This window comes from Martes martes (assembly GCF_963455335.1).
Source record: "Martes martes genome assembly, chromosome: 10".
Taxonomy (NCBI): Eukaryota; Metazoa; Chordata; class Mammalia; order Carnivora; family Mustelidae; genus Martes; species Martes martes.
In genome coordinates this window covers 40,771,715-40,791,252 of record NC_137898.1, presented here as the reverse complement: position 1 = coordinate 40,791,252, position 19,538 = coordinate 40,771,715, and the positions used below count along the sequence as shown (strand labels likewise).

General features: G+C 40.2%; 1 protein-coding gene across 1 annotated transcript in view; it reads left to right on the top strand.

Annotated features, from left to right (window-relative positions):
- Positions 1-19,538, top strand: part of NELL1 (neural EGFL like 1) — a gene marked incomplete at its 5' end in the record, with an annotated part of 852,276 nt that overhangs the window by 624,348 nt on the left and 208,390 nt on the right. The window contains one exon of the mRNA XM_080816285.1: positions 15,111-15,206. Within this exon, the coding sequence (XP_080672411.1) occupies positions 15,111-15,206 (96 nt within the window). The remainder of the gene's footprint in view (positions 1-15,110; positions 15,207-19,538) is intronic.

Below are 19,538 nucleotides of genomic sequence, written 5' to 3'. Positions count from 1 at the left end.
AAGGCTACAGGGTAGGGCTAGGCAAATTATTGTATCACAGTTAAGCTTGATGCTCTACTGTAGTGGGGATTAGTCTGAGCCCCTACATGTTTCGTGTGTCCTCAGTATCTATCTGATATTACTGATTGCATAATGCCCTATGAAGCCAATAAAAGGAACAGGAATTGATTTGGCCTTTCATTAGATGTTTTATAATCTGCTAGATAATAATCATTAGCATTTTCTCTGTGGCTTTTGAAATAAGACCATCCTTTTACTTGCTGCCTCTGCGTGGTCATAGGATTTCACGTGATGGATAGTGGGATGTCTCTGCAGTCATGCCCAGAAGTTTGGTCCCATGAGCTCAGGGCACTCCTAGTCTGAGAGATGGGCTCCCCTCTGTCTTCTCTCTCTGTGTTCTTCTCATCTCCACGTTGGAAAACGCCATCAGCCCTCTACACCCTGCTTCTCATCTTTGGCATGGCTTCTGTTGTGTAGCCAGTCTTTGCTGCTCTCCCTTCCCTTTCCTGTCTCTTGCTTCTCAGGTTCTCAGCTTTTATAGCTAGTGATCATCAGTTCCTTTTTCCTGAGTTGAGACACAGTCAAAATACACTTTGGGTTGATAATCTCATTCATGTCACCTGGTTATCTTTTCTCTCTTGTGCTTACTGCTTTGAAACTATTTTCCCACTCCAGTAATTTCTTGGGTCTGACTATTGGATAAGGTGTCATTCTGGATGTTGAAGGGTTCTGATTCCACGCTTGAAAAATAACAAGCAGAAAATGACAGCATCATGAATGGCTAATGAAAGAAGGACGGGGTACCTGGGTGGCTCAGCTAGTTAAGCCTCTGCCTTCCGCTCAGGTCATGATCTAGGTCCTGGAATCTGACTAGGGTTGGACCTCCTACTCTGTGGGGAGTCTGCTTCTCCTTCTCCCTCCCCCTCCTCCCCTTGTGATTTCTCTCTCTCTCTCTTTCTCTCACCCAAATTAATCAATAAAATCATTTAAAAAAAAAGGAAATGATTTAACTGTTGAGGTAGATTTTATTTAAAAGTTTGAAAACAATGAATATTGAACAAATGCCCCTGTTCTTGTGGTTAAGAATTCTTTTCTTCTTCTCTGGGCACCTGGGTGGCTCAGTTAAGTGTCTGCCTTCATCTCAGGTCATCATCCCAGAGTCCTGGGATCTAGCCCCTTGTCTAGCTCCCACTGAGCAGACTTGCTTCTCCCTCTCCGTACAACCCTCTACCCACTAGTGCATGCTATCTCTCTCTCTGTCTCTCTCAAATAAATAAATAAAATCTCAAAAAAAAATCTTCTCCATTGCACAGTGCGTAGGCGTATAATTCCATTTACCCCATATTCCATTCTGTTGAAGAAAAGAGAAGCCAAAACATTTGTAAAAGCCCAACATTAGATGCAAACACTTGAGTGTCCTCACCAATGATAATAGGAAGTTTAAACAGCCTGGTGATACTCAGCTAAATCTTTTGCTGATTTTAGAAGTCCACGCTATGATTTGTAACTTATGTATTCAATAAGGAACAACTGAGTATGTTTTATGTACCAGGAACTGTGCTTGGAACTTGAGACAGAGAGATGAAAGACCTATTTGAGAAGCTCAAACCTATTAGGACAAACCTATTAGCAAGAAGACAGAGGACATTGTGGTAAGTGCTAGGATGAAATGTGCCAACGGTCCTCTGGAGGAATCAAGGAGGAGACCTATAATGGGTTGAATGGTAGCCTCCAAAAGTTATTCTAAGTCCCCTCCCCCAGGATACCTGTGAATGTGACCTTTGGAAATAGGGTCTTTGCAGATCTAGTTAAGGATATTGAGGCGATACCATGCTGGATTTAGCATGGACTCTAAATCCGGTGGTTGGTGTCACCGTATGAGAGAAATATGACTCCTTTTCTCCTGGGGAAGGGCTTGTAACGATGAAGGCAGAGATGGGACTTCGCCTCCTATCGCCCAGAATTTCTGGCAGCCAACAGAAGCTAAGGAGAGGCATGGAACACATTCTCCCTCAGTGCCTTTGGAAGAAATGAATCCTGCCAACACCTTGATTTCAGACTGAGGAAAGATAATTTTTTGTGTTTGTTGGAACTTACCCGGTCAGCAGTGATTTGCTGCGGCAGCCCTAGGAAACTAATAAGGGCGTCTAACCTAGACGGGCGTGGGAGAGGGACATCTATTATAAAACAATTCTCTGTTCAGGAGACATTTCAACTGAGGTTTGGAGGCCAACTAGGAGTTACCAATTTATTAATGGGGAAAAGAATTCCAGGCAGAGAAAATACATATAAACGTAGTTCACGTTATTGCCAGAAAACAGGCTTCCCTAATTCCTAATTCTGTAGAAGAGTGAAAGACATGCTGCCCTTTTGTCTCCTTTGGGCAAAGATCTTGCCTTTGCTCTGCAGAATCTGCTCGGGTCACTGATGGTTGGAGGAGTCGACCTCTCTCACATCTTGACATCCGTTGCACGGGTCGAGGGGACCATCCATTTCATATCTGATTTACTATAATAGCTTTCTACTGGTCTGTCTGCTTTCACCATTGCTTGTCCAACCCTGTGGTCTCTTTTCCTCATCACAGCAGTTAGAAAGATCTTGTTAAAACCTAAATGACATAGAACACCCTTGAGCATAAAATGTTCCAGTGTCTCTTCATTTCAGAGTGAAAAAACAAAGTACTTTATATCCTAAAGACCCTAGAACTGAAGTTCATTGAACTTTCTGTTGTGATCTTCTGTGATTCAGCCACTAACTCACCTGGACTCCTTGTGATTCCTGGACATGCTAGGTATGGCCCTATGTCAGGGTCTTTGCACTAAGCTGTTCCCTTTGCCCTAAGTACTTAACACCCCCAACACCTGCCTGGCCTGCTCTCTATCTGTCCCTCTATGTGTCTGTCCAAATGTCAATCCATTAGGCCTCATAACCACCATAAATGTAAATAGTAACCCCTCCCCCAGTACTGCTTAGCTTTCTTAGTTATCCCTATAACACTTACTATCATCTAACTTTTTGTACCTTTATTTAATGGTTTCTTTCTCTCCACTAAAAAATAAGCTTCATAAGGTGGAGGGACATTATCTGTTCTGATTGTTGTTCTATGTGAACTGCCTAAGAGAGTGGTTAGTGCATTATAGAATCTCAACTGATAGTTTTTGGAAAAAATGATCAATTTTTAGAATTTTTTTTTAACTAAGAACTTTATAAAAGAAATTAAAACATTTGAGAGCTGATGAACCCATGCTTTATTAAAATAAATTTTAAATGTAACATTGTGAAGAAATTATTAAGGCCTGCAGTGGGTTCTAATATTAATCTCGTGTTCCTTCCCACCAAAAAATCAAAACAAAACAAACAAACAAAAAACAACCAAAAACAAATGAACAAACAAAAAACAAGGCATGATCCTTAATCATTGGGGCCTTAATAGTACATTTGATTCGTTTTGGAACCTGTTCAGTGGTGTTCTGGTCCCTTAGAAGACTAGCTGCTGTGGCGAAGTACTTTTTTTACTTGAGCTTCCTCCTTTCTCTGCCCCAAGGAAGAACACGTGAGACCCAAGTGTTACAGAATGATTTCTGTGAGAAGCTCTGCGTCTCTCCTCTGTACTCTGTATGCGCACCGGCTGGGGCTGTGAGATGCCATCTTTCTGTCCCTCCAGCCTGGGTACCCTCGAACTGTTGTTTCTCTGCTGAGCGCGTAGTAACTGAGCACATTCAGCCTTCCCACACACTGTGGATAGAGGAGAGAGACTTTAAAGTTCTCTCCATGAGAAGATTCCCTTCCAGCTGAGAGTCTGAGCCGGGCAGGGAGATGGACATCAGGGAAACTCCTATATGGCATCCTCAGAAAGCAGTGGCGGCAGCTTGCCTAATCGTGCATGGACAGCGTCGTGTGGGCACCGCAGATGGATACGCAAGTGAGCCCCGAGTGTATAGGGCACGGCTCCGGTATGGAAGAAGGCTGCCGGGGAAAAGTGGCAAGGAAGCATTCTGCAGAAGGAGGCCATGCACAGGCTCTGTGCCACTTGCTGTCATATCTATCCTGTCACCTTAACCCCAACTTGAAGGATAGGTAGTCGTGTCTCCATCTCACAGGTGGGCAAACAGAGGCTCAGAGAAGGTTACTCACTTGCTAAAGATCACACAGCTAGTGATTTAATCCAGGTTGCTCTGATTCCAGGGACTCTGCTCCTTACCTCCACTGGGCTGCTATAAATTAGAAACACATTTTGGGGGACTTGAGCCCAGATATCTCAAAAATAACATTAGCTCTGGAATGAGGGCAGCTCACGTTGTAGATGAGATATAGCTAAACATCTAGAAAGACAGATAACCAGGCAGTGGCGAAGGCTTGAGGCCCGGCGGGCATGTGTAGCATGAGCCTGGCCATTAATCAGACAAGCTCACTTAAGAGGACCCTGGGCTTTGACTTTGAAGGCAGCCAAAGAAAGGTCAAATATATGTTTTTGAATCCTCCAGCAAGCAGAGCTCTTTGGAATGCTTTGCATTCTACAACATGATAATTAATAGTTCTAATTCTGAATTTCTGGCTTGGGACCTTGAAGCATGGAAGTGAAAAATAGCGCCCCTTCCACAAAATACAAACAACAGCCTGGTAACCCTGTGAGTTAGGGTCTCGTTTACCATTAGTTGCCCATGTCAGTGTCTTTTTCCCTAGGTGGGTTTCCCTTCTGTGAGTCTAAGTACAAAACTAATGATAATAGCGTCAAGAATTATTAATATCCTTTGAGCGCCCGGCTCTAAACGCTTGACCTACAGTAACCTTTACTCTCCACAACAACTATACAAAGAAAGTGCTGTTTTAATTCCCCATTCTGTCATGAGGAAAATGATGTTTACAGGTGTTTCTCCATAAGCTCTAGGTTACGCGGCTAGAAAAAGACCTGAAATTTGCAGCCCGGCAGCCCGTGTCCCCCGGAGTGTGTCATCTGACCATCGAGGTGTCTGTGTTAGGTATTTGGAAGGACAGGGATGGGGAGGGCAGTGTTTGCTGCTGTGTTTGATCGCTAAGACAGTTCTTTTTCTTCTTTTCTTCTTTTCCTCATCTTTCTCTCCCCCCGCTCCCCCCACACACACTCCTTAAAAAACCCGAACAAGCTTTCTCCCACTGGGGGGATTTGGCATCACTTCTCAGGCACCCGAGGCTGTGTCAGAATCCCAGAGCCCGGAATTCTCAGTCTCTGCCTCATAATTAACTTTTTTTCTTGGGCAAGTCTTCGAACTTCTCTCCTCTCCGTGTCCCCCTTCATTACAGAATGAAGGCACCATGACAAACCGCCTCTTAAGATTCTTGCCAAGCGCTCTTTCCACAAAAGCACAAAATGCTTTACGAATCTGAGAAATTGCTCTGATTTCAGGCTGGAGGTGGGTAGGAAATGGAAAAGCCCTCTCAGGAACTCTGGTCTCCCCGAATGACCCAGCTACTGTCACTGCAGCCTGGATTCATATCTCACTCAAGATTTAACATCTCATTCCTTGTGGTTCTATAAAATCACAGACTGCGTTTGCCTGGGAGGGCTTGCTGGAATTTATTTCTTGAAAGCCTCCAGACTGTGACCTCCTGGGGTAATCTATGTCTTGGCTCCAATATGGCGGTGCAGCGGGAAACCTTCTGACCCCTCCCCCCGGCTCTCTCCTCAGCTGCTTTCCATGGATAGCACTTTTGTGCTCCTGTTCCTTAGCGTGTCTGTAAATGCCGAACACCAAATTATGAATTGCTATCAGAGTTTTCGTTGCAAAGGTATAATTTGACTGTTGCCTTAGTTTTTGCATCGTAGGGAGTCCTTAACTAACTTCCTGAATTTTGCTTTTTGAAATTTGAGCGCCGCATCTCACTCGGTTCCTCTTCCTAGGTTTTGTCTTAAACCCTTATTATTTTCCTTGCCATTGATTCTAGTCCTCAACAAGCTCTCAAAGCCTGGTGTTGATTTTTACACCAGTTAGGGAAGACCTAACTATATTTGCTGTGTTACATTAAATAATATATTAAATTTATTAATAATAAATTAAATATAATTAATAAAAAATAAATATCTTTACTATATTAATTAACCTGGAGAGAAGGAAACTGACAGTTTTAAGAGGAACGAACCATTATTGGGCACTTACTGTTTGTAGGCACTGTGACAAGTATTTCATATGCACTACTTATTTGATGCTGGTAATGTCAGTATGCCCAAGGTTCTCCCAGTGCCTTAACTATACAGATAAGGAATTTGATGCTTAATCAAGGTGATTAAGCAGTTTTCAAAATAAGGTCATGGTGGTAATCCTTTTGTATTATAGAAATGTGATAAATCAACACATTTTTCACCTTTAACTTATATAATGCTTTATGTCGGTTATATTTCACCAAAGTTAAGGGGTGGGAATCAGTCAGCTAATAAGGGTTGTGGAATGATGACTAGAATCTAGGTCTGTTTCCAGGGTCTTACCCCTTCACCAAGCTGTAGGCTCTGTAGGAGAATTACCCGGGCACCCATGTTGTTTGGGTTATGTGTCAGTGATTGACCCCTGCGTGCACAAAGTCAGGGCCAAATATTCCTCAATCCCAAGTTTTTAGAGATGTCCTGCTGAATTACTCTTCTTTTTATATATTTCATCCATTTCTGCATTTCAGACTTTAGCTCATGAAGCCTATTCATATTCAAATATTGACGATACCTTCCTAGGGAAAAGCCACCGGTCTTACTCTGAGTGAAATTGGAAATGCAGGAAAAGAAGGCAATACTGGCCATCCCAAATCCTTCCTAAGAGTGTGGGTACCTGACGAGGAAGGCAGAGTAGGAGAGGCTCTTCAGTGAAAGAGCCCAAAGCCTGGGTTAGTCGACTACCAGCTCTAGTCACCTCTTCCTCCTCATGGCCTGTCTTCCAGCCAAGCTCAGTCCTTCTTTGGTTCCACCAGGGGTGCTCCATGTCTCTGTTCTTCAGTCTGTGCTCTTCCTCCCCACCCCTGACTTGACCGTCCTTGGTCCCATCCTGCCTTACAGTTACTTACTGTTTTTCTGTTTAGTTACTGTTTTTCTGATACCTGAGCAGCTCAGGTATCTGCTGTTGTGTGGGCCTCTCTTTGACCTTCTAGGAAGAAGCAGTCCTTTCCTTCTCTCTGCCTCCTTTGAGTTTGTGTCGGTGGTATTGCTAGGATCTATAAATCACTACGTAATCTGTACAATCCACACCTCAGGGCTTTTGCTGTAACCTCTACTTAGAATACTTTACTGCTTGATGGCTCACTCTTTCTTTGCTTGGGTCTTTACTCATATGTCACCTACTCAGTGGGGCCTTCTATTATCCCCTTGTTTAATTGCAACCTTCCCTATAGTCACAGCCTCTACTCCCCTGCTTTCTTCTGTTTCTCACTATATTGCCTTTCACATAACTTTGTCACTTGCACATCTATTTTGTTGTTCTGTATCTTCTCCCACTAGAATACAGACCCGTAATATGAAATATTTTATCTAGGGCACTTGGGTGACTCATTCATTAAGCGGCTGCCTTTGGCTTCGGTCATGATCCTGGAGTCCTGGGGTTGAACACTGCATTGGTTTCCCTGCTCAGCGGGGAGCTGCTCCCTCTTCCCCTCCCCACTGTTTGTGCTCCCTCTCTCACTGTGTCTCTCTCTGTCAAATAAATAAAATCTTTAAATACAATATTTTATCTATTCTTTGTAATCCCTGGTTCTCAGAATAATCTTTGGAACAGAGGGTGTTCAATAAGTAATTGTTGAATGACAAAATGAAGGATCATCTAGCTTTTCTAGCCTTTGGCACCGTTGACATTTTGATCCGGATAATCCTTGGCTTTGGGGCTGTCCTGTGCATGCAGGATGTTCAGTGGTAGCATCCCTGCTCTCTACCCACTAGTATGGCCACCAGTGGCACTCCGCCATTTGTGACAAATGAAAAGGTCTCCAGACATTATCATATATCCCCTGGGGTGGGGAGGATTGTCCTCAGAGAGAACCACTGTAATAAACTTGCAGGTTCTGGAGAACAGGGATCATATCTTATTAGAGTATCTAGTGTCTTAATATGTAGTAAATGTTTGAGACATTTTAAAAACAGAATTGATCCGACATGGTCAAATGGTCCTCTCGAATTTCATGATACAGTTCATGACACAAAACTGTCTTCTGAAACATTGTTTTCTCCATATAATTAATTTACAAAAAAAAAAAAAGTTTAGTATCACCGTAGTTCCAGATGATGTATAGATGAAATCAGAATTGCGAAAAAATATGACCCTGGTCCTTAAGAATCTCACAGTCCAGTTAGAGAAGCATATGTACAGCACCCCCTCCAAAAAATGAAAAAGGATGCACTATCTCTTTATTCAGCCTGTGCCATTCCCATCTAATTTATCCTCTGTAACAGATTTTCTCTGAAGACCCATAGAGTGAATATTTTGACTTTCCAGACCAGAGGGTGTCTGTTGCGACTACATCTGCAGAAAATAACAGCATTACAGACATTTTCTTATATCAGTGTTTCTAAAGCTAAGACCCAAATCTCAAGACTAATGTATCTACCATCACAGAAAGCTACAGACTAGAAGAATACAGTGATTACCAAGGATGTATGAAACAAGGGCACAGTTTAAACTGCGGCCTTAGTGGGCTGGGGAAGCAAGTCATTGGATCATAGCCGTATTTTATAAATGATAGAAAGTATAGTACAATACAAGATGATGCAATGAAGGCAATACAATAGAAAATATCAAAATGCGTTACTAGACTTAGACAGACTTAGCCAGTCTTCTGGTACTGGTTGTGTATATGTGAAGGCTTCTGATATAACACTTATTTCTTACTATTTAGTAAAAAAGATGAGCAAAGCATGATCTTAAACCAAATAACTGCAATGATGGACAGAACAAAATTCTGTGTGCAGATAACCAGGCAGGACAGTACCGTGCCTGAAGGTCACTAACAAACGCAGGAAGTGGATGGGAAATGGGAAGATGGAGAGGACGGGCCACAGATTCTAAAATGCTCCTGCTGGCCTGCGTGGCTTACTGCATTCTCGTATGCTGTTTGGTCTCTGACCTTGACGTGAGTTATAAACATTGGCTCATTTTCATCTTCTGTTCAGTACCTTTCCGCAGGACAAACTTTGACCTGACCTGCCCTTTTTCTGGTGCTTCTCTGCGTAGCAAAAATCCCATTCATTCTTCCAGACCCAACTCAAATGCCAGCTCTGTTGAAAAGATTTGCCCTAAGTCCACCAGGCATGATTTATCATGTTCTCGTCCATGTTCTCTCAGCACTTTATTCGTACTGCTATAGTAGCATTTATCATGTTTTACAATGCTTGGTTTTATATGTGCCGCTCTCTGTCTCTGGCTTGTGAACTTCCTGGGGATGGGGACCATCTCTCACCTCGTTGTAGGCTTCTCAGTATCTAGCATGTCATCTGCACATGGTAGGTGGGCAAGGCCCACGTGGATGGCTTAGAGAGGTGGTTGATGTGGGACCCAAAACCCAGGGAACCACTTTATAACATTGTGACCTTCCCCTTCTCTAAGCCAGCTTTCTCATCTGACAATGATGATAGCATGTCTAATGCACTGGGCTGCTGTTGTTAGCATGAAATGGAATATTATCTGTAAAGTACATAATAGGTCCTCCAAAAATGGAATTCACCATTACTGTTGTTAATATTATCACAGTTGATAAGGGGTATTGGAATTGTGGATACAAACATAGATGGTATGAGGGATGAAAGGTGATTTGGGGCCAATAATGAAATACTAACTTACGCAATAGACTGTGTGCTTGCAACCAGAATGATATGAAAATTGAGAGTTGTAGACATCTACATGTTTGGTTTGATGTATCAGACAAGCCACCTGGATGAATTTACTCTTATCTTTTCTCTTCCTTTTAAACTGTTCTTTGAGGGGAGAAATTGGGAGGGGAGAAATGGAAAATATGGGTTAAAATAACAGAATTTGGCTCCTGGGGACACCCAGTAGACTTAAATAGTGTGAAGTTGGAACACACTACTTCACTCTCAACACTATTGACATTTGCGGTCAGATAGTTCTTTGTTAGGCAGGGTCAACCTATGCATTACAACATGTTTAGCAACATCCCTATCCTCTACCCACCAAATGCCATTAGCACGCTGACCCCACCTGCCATCTTCTGAGGACGAAAAATATTTGAGGGGGTCTTTGATGGACACATACCATGTTCTGAAAGAGGTGAGCAATAAACAAAAAAGCAAACATGGAGGTGATACCCCTTTGTTATTGACAGAACTGGGTTAAAGAACTTGAGTTTCAGTCTGTAACAAGCTAGTTTGCTAAGAATGAACACAGAATTTAAGGCCGACTTACCAACCACATCCCAGGGAGGAAGGTGTCATTCAGGAGATAAGGAAAATTGATTCCGTCTGAAGGCAGCTTACTCACAAGAGAGATACAGAGTGGCCATAGAGTTATGCTGGGCATGAATAGATTTTAAATATCTCCTTCCCCCTCACCTCCTGATTTTTGGATTTTAGGTTCACATAATCAACTTAATTATAATCTTTGACTCAAGACATCTTATGATCCATGGTGGTCAGCTATCATTTACTTACATACCTCAGTGGTTATTTTTAAATGATGTAATTCACATCTAGTAACAAATTATCCAGAATAAAACTAGAAGTATGACAGTTACATACTTCTAAACATACAGTGCTTCTCTGCCTAGTCTCCTGCTTCTCCCACCTGAGAATCATCATCCTAATACATATTCTTCCTAAATTTACCAATGGAATTTAAATCCTTTACCTCCACGGGGCAGAGTGAGCAATGCTGGCAAAGAGAGGTCAGAAATGAACTTAAGGAGAGAAGCAAAGGGTTTCCTTTTAACAGATGGTGCTGAGACATGTTTGTTTCCTTTTATTTTGTCAGGATACAGGGTATCCCTAGAAACCAAATATATGCCCATAGAACTTTAAGAGGATCCTGCAAAGTGTCTAGAACTTGAAAGGTTGTTTTTATTAGTGTAAAACTATTTTTGTCAAACTGAACACATGATGATGATACTGAGCATCTACAAACTGGTGTCTGCAAACCCACATTCTCATTTTGTTTCCCTTAATGCCCAAGTTTTGTTTCCCATGCTGAGAATTGTTGCCTGTAAAACAAGTAGTCTTTCTGTGGATTAATGCTTCCTCAATTTTGAGTTTTCTGATTTTATTTTCATGCACAAGGCAGAGTCCTTTCCAAAATAGAACAATACCATTTCAGAGCTGATCCAGTGCCGCCTCTCCCCCAGGGTAATACATTAATAACAAATGACACTGTGATGACCGATTCAGGTTCATAATTCCATTGTATATTTGCAATCTATTCAAGACATGCTTCAGAATTAGGAAAGTGGTTGGCAAAAGAGCCACATACCCATGATGCCTGAGTTTTTCCAAGTTTGCAGAGGAGCTGTGGCTCCAAGTTCCATTGCAAACCATATGATACTATGTCATCTAGTGAAGGATAGTGAAGGATAGAGTGACAGTGAGCCCTCATTAAAGAATAAGCTCCACGGCATAGGGATCTTTTCTAAGTCACTGCCGCATCTCCAGGATGTAGCACACGAACTGGTGCATAATAGTATTGCTATTTGGAAAAACAGATTCCTGGTGATGAATAAGAATCAGATCTAGTTCTTGAGCATATCACACCTGCCATGCCCTGTGCTGGGTGGTTTACATTGGTAATTGAATTGAACCTTGCACAGCATGGGCGTTATTATTGTTATTGCTTTGTTCTTGAGGAAACTGAGGTCCACAGGAGTGAAATAATTTGCTGTAGGTGACACAGTTAATAAATACAGAACAAGGACTTGAGCCATGTAATTCTGCCATTCTATCTTCTCATAAAGTAGAAAGAAATGTGATAGTGACTTGGCTTCTCATTTCGGTTATGCCACCAACAAAGTAATGCTGCACCAAATTGTAGGTCCTCTTGAGTATCAGAATCGTTTTCTTTGAAATGCTAGGTTGATAGTTTAGGAAGAAGAACCAGATACAAACGATCTATTCACAGCCTGTAGTTTAGGATACCTGTGTATTTGGATATCTTAGAAAGTATTCAAAGAAAACTTGAGTTGATCTTGAGTTCACGTTTTGGATGGCATGCTTCCTTATTTGCTTTTGTGTTTTGTTTTTCAAAGTACTATGTCGTATTCTGTGAGGTTCAAGTAGGTAATGAATTTCTTTTTTATCCAAGAAAATTGCCATTTAAAAATCACACATGCCTGGATTTGGTCAATCATGATGAGACGTGGCCAAAAATGGAGATTAGATAAGATGTACATGAACTTCAGCAACGCCCTGCCTCCCTTCTCTTTCATGTCACATGTGCGATTTGGTATATTTTTTTTCTTTCAATGTATAATTCATTTTCTTAGCCATTATGGAACCGTTTGAAAAAAGAATAAAGCTTCTGATGTGAATACCGGGTTGCAGATTAGTCTGCACTATAACATATAAAGAAAAGGCAAGACTTTGTAGCCAAAGAAGCCTTTGCTTAAATCTTGGGCTCTGCTGCTTTCCAACTCTATGGACTTAGTTGGGGTACTTCATTTTTGAGCTCCAGTTTTACCTTTTTTGTAAAAGAAATAATAACCCCTACCTAATAGCACGACGTTAAGGGCCATTACTAGTATTAGAAATTAAGGCATAAATAACAAGGGATGCCTTTCACCCATCGTTGGTGAAGCCGAACACCTTGTCAGATGGGTTTGTATTGTCTGGGTGTTAGATGATTTGTCCTTGTCCCCTGTTTCACACCCATGACATTATTGCTGTCAAATAAATTTATATAAAATGATACTTAACACTATTGTGCCCCACACTATTTAAAGGCCCTTACTATGAATATTAACTAATTTCATTCTCATAGCACCGTATTTGTTATCACATCTATGTTCTTAAAACATCACAAAATGCTTTCTTCACAAAAATCTCTATCATTTCTTCTTAAGAGTCGAGTCAGTCAGGAGCACACATGTATTATGAATCTGCCGATCTGTGTGTATACATGAATGTGTGTGCACATATGTGCACACACCTCTGGATCAAGTATTGTTTGTTTCACTAAAGAAACCCAAGCTGCACTTCTTGCTTCTAAACTCATCTTCTTTTGGGGTCACTTGAAAATTTTCCTTACCAGCTTTCCATCTATGATTTTCAGTTTGCAAAACCACTTTATTTTTTTGTTACCAGCTTTGATGCAGAGCTATAGGTTAGATACCTTACTTGGAAATGGTAGTCATCAGAGCACACATGTGTGATCTTTGGGGACAAGGGATTTTGTGTACATTTGTATGCATATATTTATATACATATTGATTTTTTTATTTTTGGTGAACATACCAAGGCAGATGTTGTGTAAATGTTTTTTACAGTCCCAGGGTACTAAGATGTTGGAAAATGGGGAATGGTATTTGGATAGCAAGGTATGCACTATCTGTCCTCTGGCAGATGCAAAGGAGCTCACAATTACTAAGCTACAGAATGTTAAATTATCCAGGTGATATTAAATGATATGGGAAATGGCAATATTTGAGAAGTTCTATGTAGCTGAACTACTGTCAAACTATCCAAAGACATTATGTAGCTTTTTAGAGTTAAAGCCATATTATTTATGTGATGATGGCAAAATATAACCATGGTATCTTTCCAGTGTGACACATTTCTAATTGCAATTAAAACCATTTGCTCACCTAGCTCTCATGTGAAAAACAAAACAAATCTGTGGTACCAAGTTGCAATCATCTCCATTTAGGAGAAATTTTGCAGTTTTGGCACACTAAATTACTGGTTCTCCTACAAGGCTTAAAAATAAATTATTTGGCATGGAAGTGTTGAGGAATTATTAGAACAATAGTTTTCTGATCAGAATAGCCTGCAAAATATAGATGAATTCATTCAGCAGTGATTTTTAAGCATTGACTATGTTCTCGGATTCTGAAATGGTGGTACAGTAGGGAAGAACAAAATCCCACTTTCTTGTCCTGATGGTTCTTACAGTCCAATGGACAAAGCATAAGATGGTAATCAAATATATGTAAGTAAACAATGGTAGTTAGTACTGCAAAGGAGAGGTTCCCGGAGCTATGTTGTGCTAGTGGGTAATAGGGAAATTAACCTGGTCTCAGAAGGCTAGCAGGGTAGTACTGAGATGGGGTTGGGATCATTTTTTGATGCCTGTGAAAGGCTTATCAAATCCAAACCTTTTGAACCTGCATTTTCACATAGAAGCATTTCCCCTGTGTTAAGTATTTTAACTCTAAGGACAAGGCATCGTTTTATTATAGAATCGTTGGAAACATCTTAAATATTCAAAAGTAAGTGTTTAGTTAAATGTATGTTATCTAAAATTATACCGAATACCTGGGGTGCCTCGGTGGCTCAGCTGGTTAAGCATCCAGCTTTGGGTTGTGGCTCAGGTCATGATCTCAGGTCATCAGATCAAGCCCATGTCCAGCTTGTGCTCAGTGCGAAACCTGCTTGAGATTCTCTCTTCCTCTCTCTCTGTCCCTCCCCATGCTTATGTGTGCACACACACGAGTGCTCTCTCTCTCAATAGATAAGTAAATAAAATCTTTAAAAACTTATATTGACTACCCAAAATCTTTTAAAGCAATATAAGACTGTTTACATTGTAATAAAAGATGTTTGGGGAGTAGTTACAAAATAGCATTTAAATTGCCTTTGCCTTTATTCGTACCCTATCCTTTCTAGTTACACAATTTGTCTTATTTGATTTCAAATATATTAATAACCAGAATAACAACAGTAGTAGCTGCTCGGACTATCACTTCCACGTGCCAGCCGTGTGTGAAATAGTTTATATCTGTTGTTTCAAATGATCTCGTGTAAATGAGTGAAATAGGCATTATAACATTTCTTTCTTTTTGTATACCAAAACTGTTAAATAAGTCAACACAGGTATGTATGCTCTATGCACCAAAGAAAGAATTGTTTCAGAGTTCACACTGTTCACCACGAGTTTCCTTAGTGCCATCTTATCTACGAATATCTAAGAATGTCTCTTATTCTTTTTTTTTTTTTTTTTTTTTTGTGACAGCATTCTGCCAAGAGGGCTGCAGATATGGTGGAACCTGCGTGTCTCCTAACAAGTGTGTCTGTCCTTCTGGATTCACAGGAAGCCACTGTGAGAAAGGTAACCTTGCCTGTTTTGTTATTTGATGGGGGGTGCAGAGGGTGGAGACGGAGAGAGAGACTTCCAGAGAGAATAGATCTCTTTCTCTAGGTAGAGCACTGTGGGTTGACTGGCTATGTCCAATTTTGATGGTAGATGTACCTCACCCAAGGTAGTTTTCTTCTGCTTGCTACGTAACAGGCTTCTTCTCTTTGAAAATAGGGCTTCATTTGCTTTCCCTCCAGAGTGTCTAATTCAGCAAGGTCCAGTCTTTTCTCCGCTCTGCTTGCCAGTATGCATTTTTAGTGCTAATTAGAGATAAAGCCTCACGAACTGACTTACCCCACTTATCATTTATTGGGTAGCATCACATGCAACTATTAGAGTTTTAACAATCTGCTGCATCAACGGAATCTAAATTAGAACCACATGCTCCTTGCGTAAAAGCAGGTTAAATAACTCCAGCAGGTTTATGGGTGTCCTTGGAATTTTATTCTAATATTGGTTTATTACAAACTATCATTCATGGACCTGATAATGTAAGCCAATTAGCATCAGTAAGATTCCATTATGCGCCCCTTTCTGTTTGCAGTAAATGTAATGTTTATACTCGGTGCTATTTGGTGAAATCCAGTTCTGTCATTAATTGAAGAGGTCTTCCTACCTTTGTGTAAGTGGAATTTGACAATCAGTGTTAGTTTGCCAGTGTTCGTAATCAATGGAAGCAACAGGTCTATGCCATATAAAACTAAATATTTCAGTGTATTTGTCCATGAGTTTTATTAGGGTAAAACCACTGTACCATATTTTTCTGAGAAGGGAATAAACTTGACACTTACCACAGAATTGCAGAGAAAAGTGGAAATACAATGTTGTCATCATCATTCCTATTATCTGATGAGACAGAGGATGTCTTCATCTAATGCCAAAGATCCAAGCAAAGCTCTTTTTTCCTTCATGTTTAAAAGTTGCATTTTTTTAAATGAGCCTATTTATTATACCCCAAATTGTCCCACATATTACATTGTGCTGCCTATACATCTATAAGGCTGCTTGATCCTTTAAAAAACATATCAAATTTTACATAAATTATTCAACAAGAAAATCAATAATGTGTGTGCCATTGTTTCCATATTTTGTGATCTATCAACAAATCAAGTCACATTTATTAAATAATATTAATTGGCTCATCCTTAAAAAGAGACCTGTGAAGGAGCCAACCTCTGCTCCTGAGCAGCATGAGAGCATTACCACACGGAGCTGAGATATTCTTGCCAAAAGCAAGGACATTTAATGGTAACTCAACAACATGCCTTTATTGCAGTACCTTGGATTTTGATTAGGTTTTCTAAAATGAGAAAAAAAAAAGCAAAACAAAAACCAAACTAAAGGTTGTGTCTTATTTCCTCTAGAACTGCTGTGTTTCCCTAAAATGAGTACACAGGGATGTGTGGAGACAGAACGGTGATGGTGATGGTGTTGATAATGACTAATGAGAGACGATTTCTCATGTGGTAGTTAAGTCTCAGGCCTCGTGAATGAATGGGTTCATATGAACAACAAACGAGATTGTTATGGTTGCTACAACCTTATAAATGGCAAACTAAAGCTTTGGCCAGGTGAAGTGCTACAGAGCCAGTGTCAGAACTGAGAATGAAACATAAGTTGCATTGTGCAAAGCCTGCGTTATAAACCCTTGCATGTGTTTCTCAAGGATAATATGTGGACTTCCTGTTAAAATCCAGATTTCTCCACTTATACCCCATATCTGGTGAATCAGAAAGTCTGAGTGGGGAGGGTCCACAAACTTGTACTTTCACCAAGCACCTCAGGTTGTTATAAACCAGTTGTTGTTACATTGTAATTGAGATCCCTAACAAGAACATCTGTGAAGTTCTTACTCTTTTTACCTTTTAAAGAAATAGGGGAGAGCATTGATTTCTTAGACCAGGGTCTGAGTTAGTGGCAACTCAGGAAAAATTAACTGCAGTTTCTGATGGCTTGTTCATTTGACCTCTGGCCTTTTCTCTTTTCAATAAGTGGTTGGTTGGATCAGTGCTTACATTCTGGCCCATGATGTGGAGCAGGAAAAATAGAGATAAAGGAGAAAATCAAGACCAGAGGGAAAAATAAAACAAGGATTGGTAGGACATGGGTTCCTACGTAGATGTTATTAATACAAATGTTAGATTTGAGATTGAGAATTGCATTTTCCTGAATATGTACACAGTTATTGTAGGATTAAAAAAAACAAACAAACGTTTCTCCACATGTGATGCTCTCTCCCATCAGTAGCAAAGCCATTCCATTTGATACTGGCCAGGAGTCTAATTCTGCAAGACTTTTTGTCAGTAGAATAAAGTACACATTTCCAGTCAGTTGTGTGCAAGGGATGTAAATGAGTTGTAGGCAAATACTGAAAACCTATGTCATACCTTATCTGAATTATTTTGTCATGTTGATCGTTAAGAATAAACATCAATTCTGTTTTCCATTGAATGGTGATACGGATACCTTGAGTCTCAGGGTACAAGTGAAAAATGCAAATGCATTATGAATGTCTCATAGCCTGATTAGACTAAATCTTTTATTGGGTTTCTTTCAATTTCAGGGCTAATTAAATGGTCTCATTTGATTGATATAGAGTTCACTTATGTTTAGTCTTAAAATGTTTCCTGTGGCCCCCCTGGTTATTGGTTTTACCCATTGTGACATTCAGCTTTTCAGAATACACGCACATTTAGTTAAGTCTTTAAAATTATTTGTTAAAGAGAATGCATGTCTAGAATTTAATGAGGTTAAAACAGCCACCTGTGTTTGGTATATAACACAAAGGTGAACAACTCAAATGTGAAATCAAAGAGGTACACTAAATCCAAAAATAGGTTACCTATCATGAAACAGAACACCATCTTCCGACAACTGAATGAGATTAAGTTTTCTACTCGGTATTAAGCAAATTTGCAATCAAGAACAAGTAGAGATTACATACAAGGTATCAAACTATGTCTAATTAAGGGCTTCTTGACCTCGACAATATTGACTTTGTGGACCAGATAATTCTCCGTTGTAGAGTGCTGTCCAGCTTCACTGGACTCTATACCCACCTTTTCCAATCATTCTCCTTCCTTCCTTCCTTCTTTCCTTCCTTCCTCCCTTCCTTCTTTCTTCCCTTCTTCCCCTCTTCCCTCCCTTTCTTTCATTCTCTCGTTCTTAGAGAATATGTGCATGGACAAGCTGGGGAAGGGCCAGGCCGAGGGAGAAAGAGAATCTTAAGCAGGCTCCACACCCAGGCTCTGCACTGGACTTGGGGGCTCCATCTCATGACCCTGAGATCACGACCTGAGCTGAAATCAGGAGTCAGACACTTAACTGGTTGAGACACCCAGATGTCCCTCTTCTTTTTTCGTTTTTAGAAGGAAGTTGTCAGTAGATGTAGTAAGATAATGTCTCATAGTATAAAACTTAGGTAAGCATGTTTTAAGTGGAATTTTCTCTAAAATGATCTCTCTCTGACAATACTAGGCAGTCACTTTTAGTAGGAGTTTTGACTGGGATATAAATGCTGATGTTCTCTGTGGTGGTACACACAAGACAGCTAATTTTACTGCATTTCCCGATTTGTATATCCCATGAATTCTAAATGTATAAATTCATACAGTCATAAGCAACATCTTGTGAATCAGACAGTGAGAACTGGGCAGTACTCATCAAACTATAGGCTAGACCATAGTGTAAGGTAAAAAACTGGGGAAAAATATGCTAATATTATAAAATTTGCAGACCTTGACTTTTTCCCACATAACTTCAGAAATGGGTTCCTTCTTTGTAAATATAATTCATTTAACTCACACAAGCTTTGAACTCTCACAATCTGCAGACCTTTCCAAAGCATATTAAGAACCTGGTTAGGAATATTCAGGGAAATCTATAAATAGGAAAAAAAAAAAAAGTTTGACAGTGTTATCCATTGGCAGTATAATTTCCAGGAGCTATTGTTTTCTTATTTTGGTTACCTGGATTTTCTAATACAATAAATATTATTTGTGTTTATTTTAAACTTGTAAAAATCATTACTTACTACAAAGAACATAAAAACTCATAAAAAGGACTGGATTTTTCTCAGGTCTTGGGGCTCTTTTAACTCTACCTTAAAAGGAAGTGACTTTTTGCCAGATAATTTATTCTGTTCTTTTTCCTGTGCCTCCAGGACTTGCAGATACATAGACAGAGGGTAGCAGCTTGCCCTGAGTATGTTATCCATCCCCCAGGTAAAAAAAAATGTTCAGAAACAAAGACTTCTGTATTCTTCCAAGTTTTAAATACTGCTCCAGTTTGGAGAGAGCTATAGTG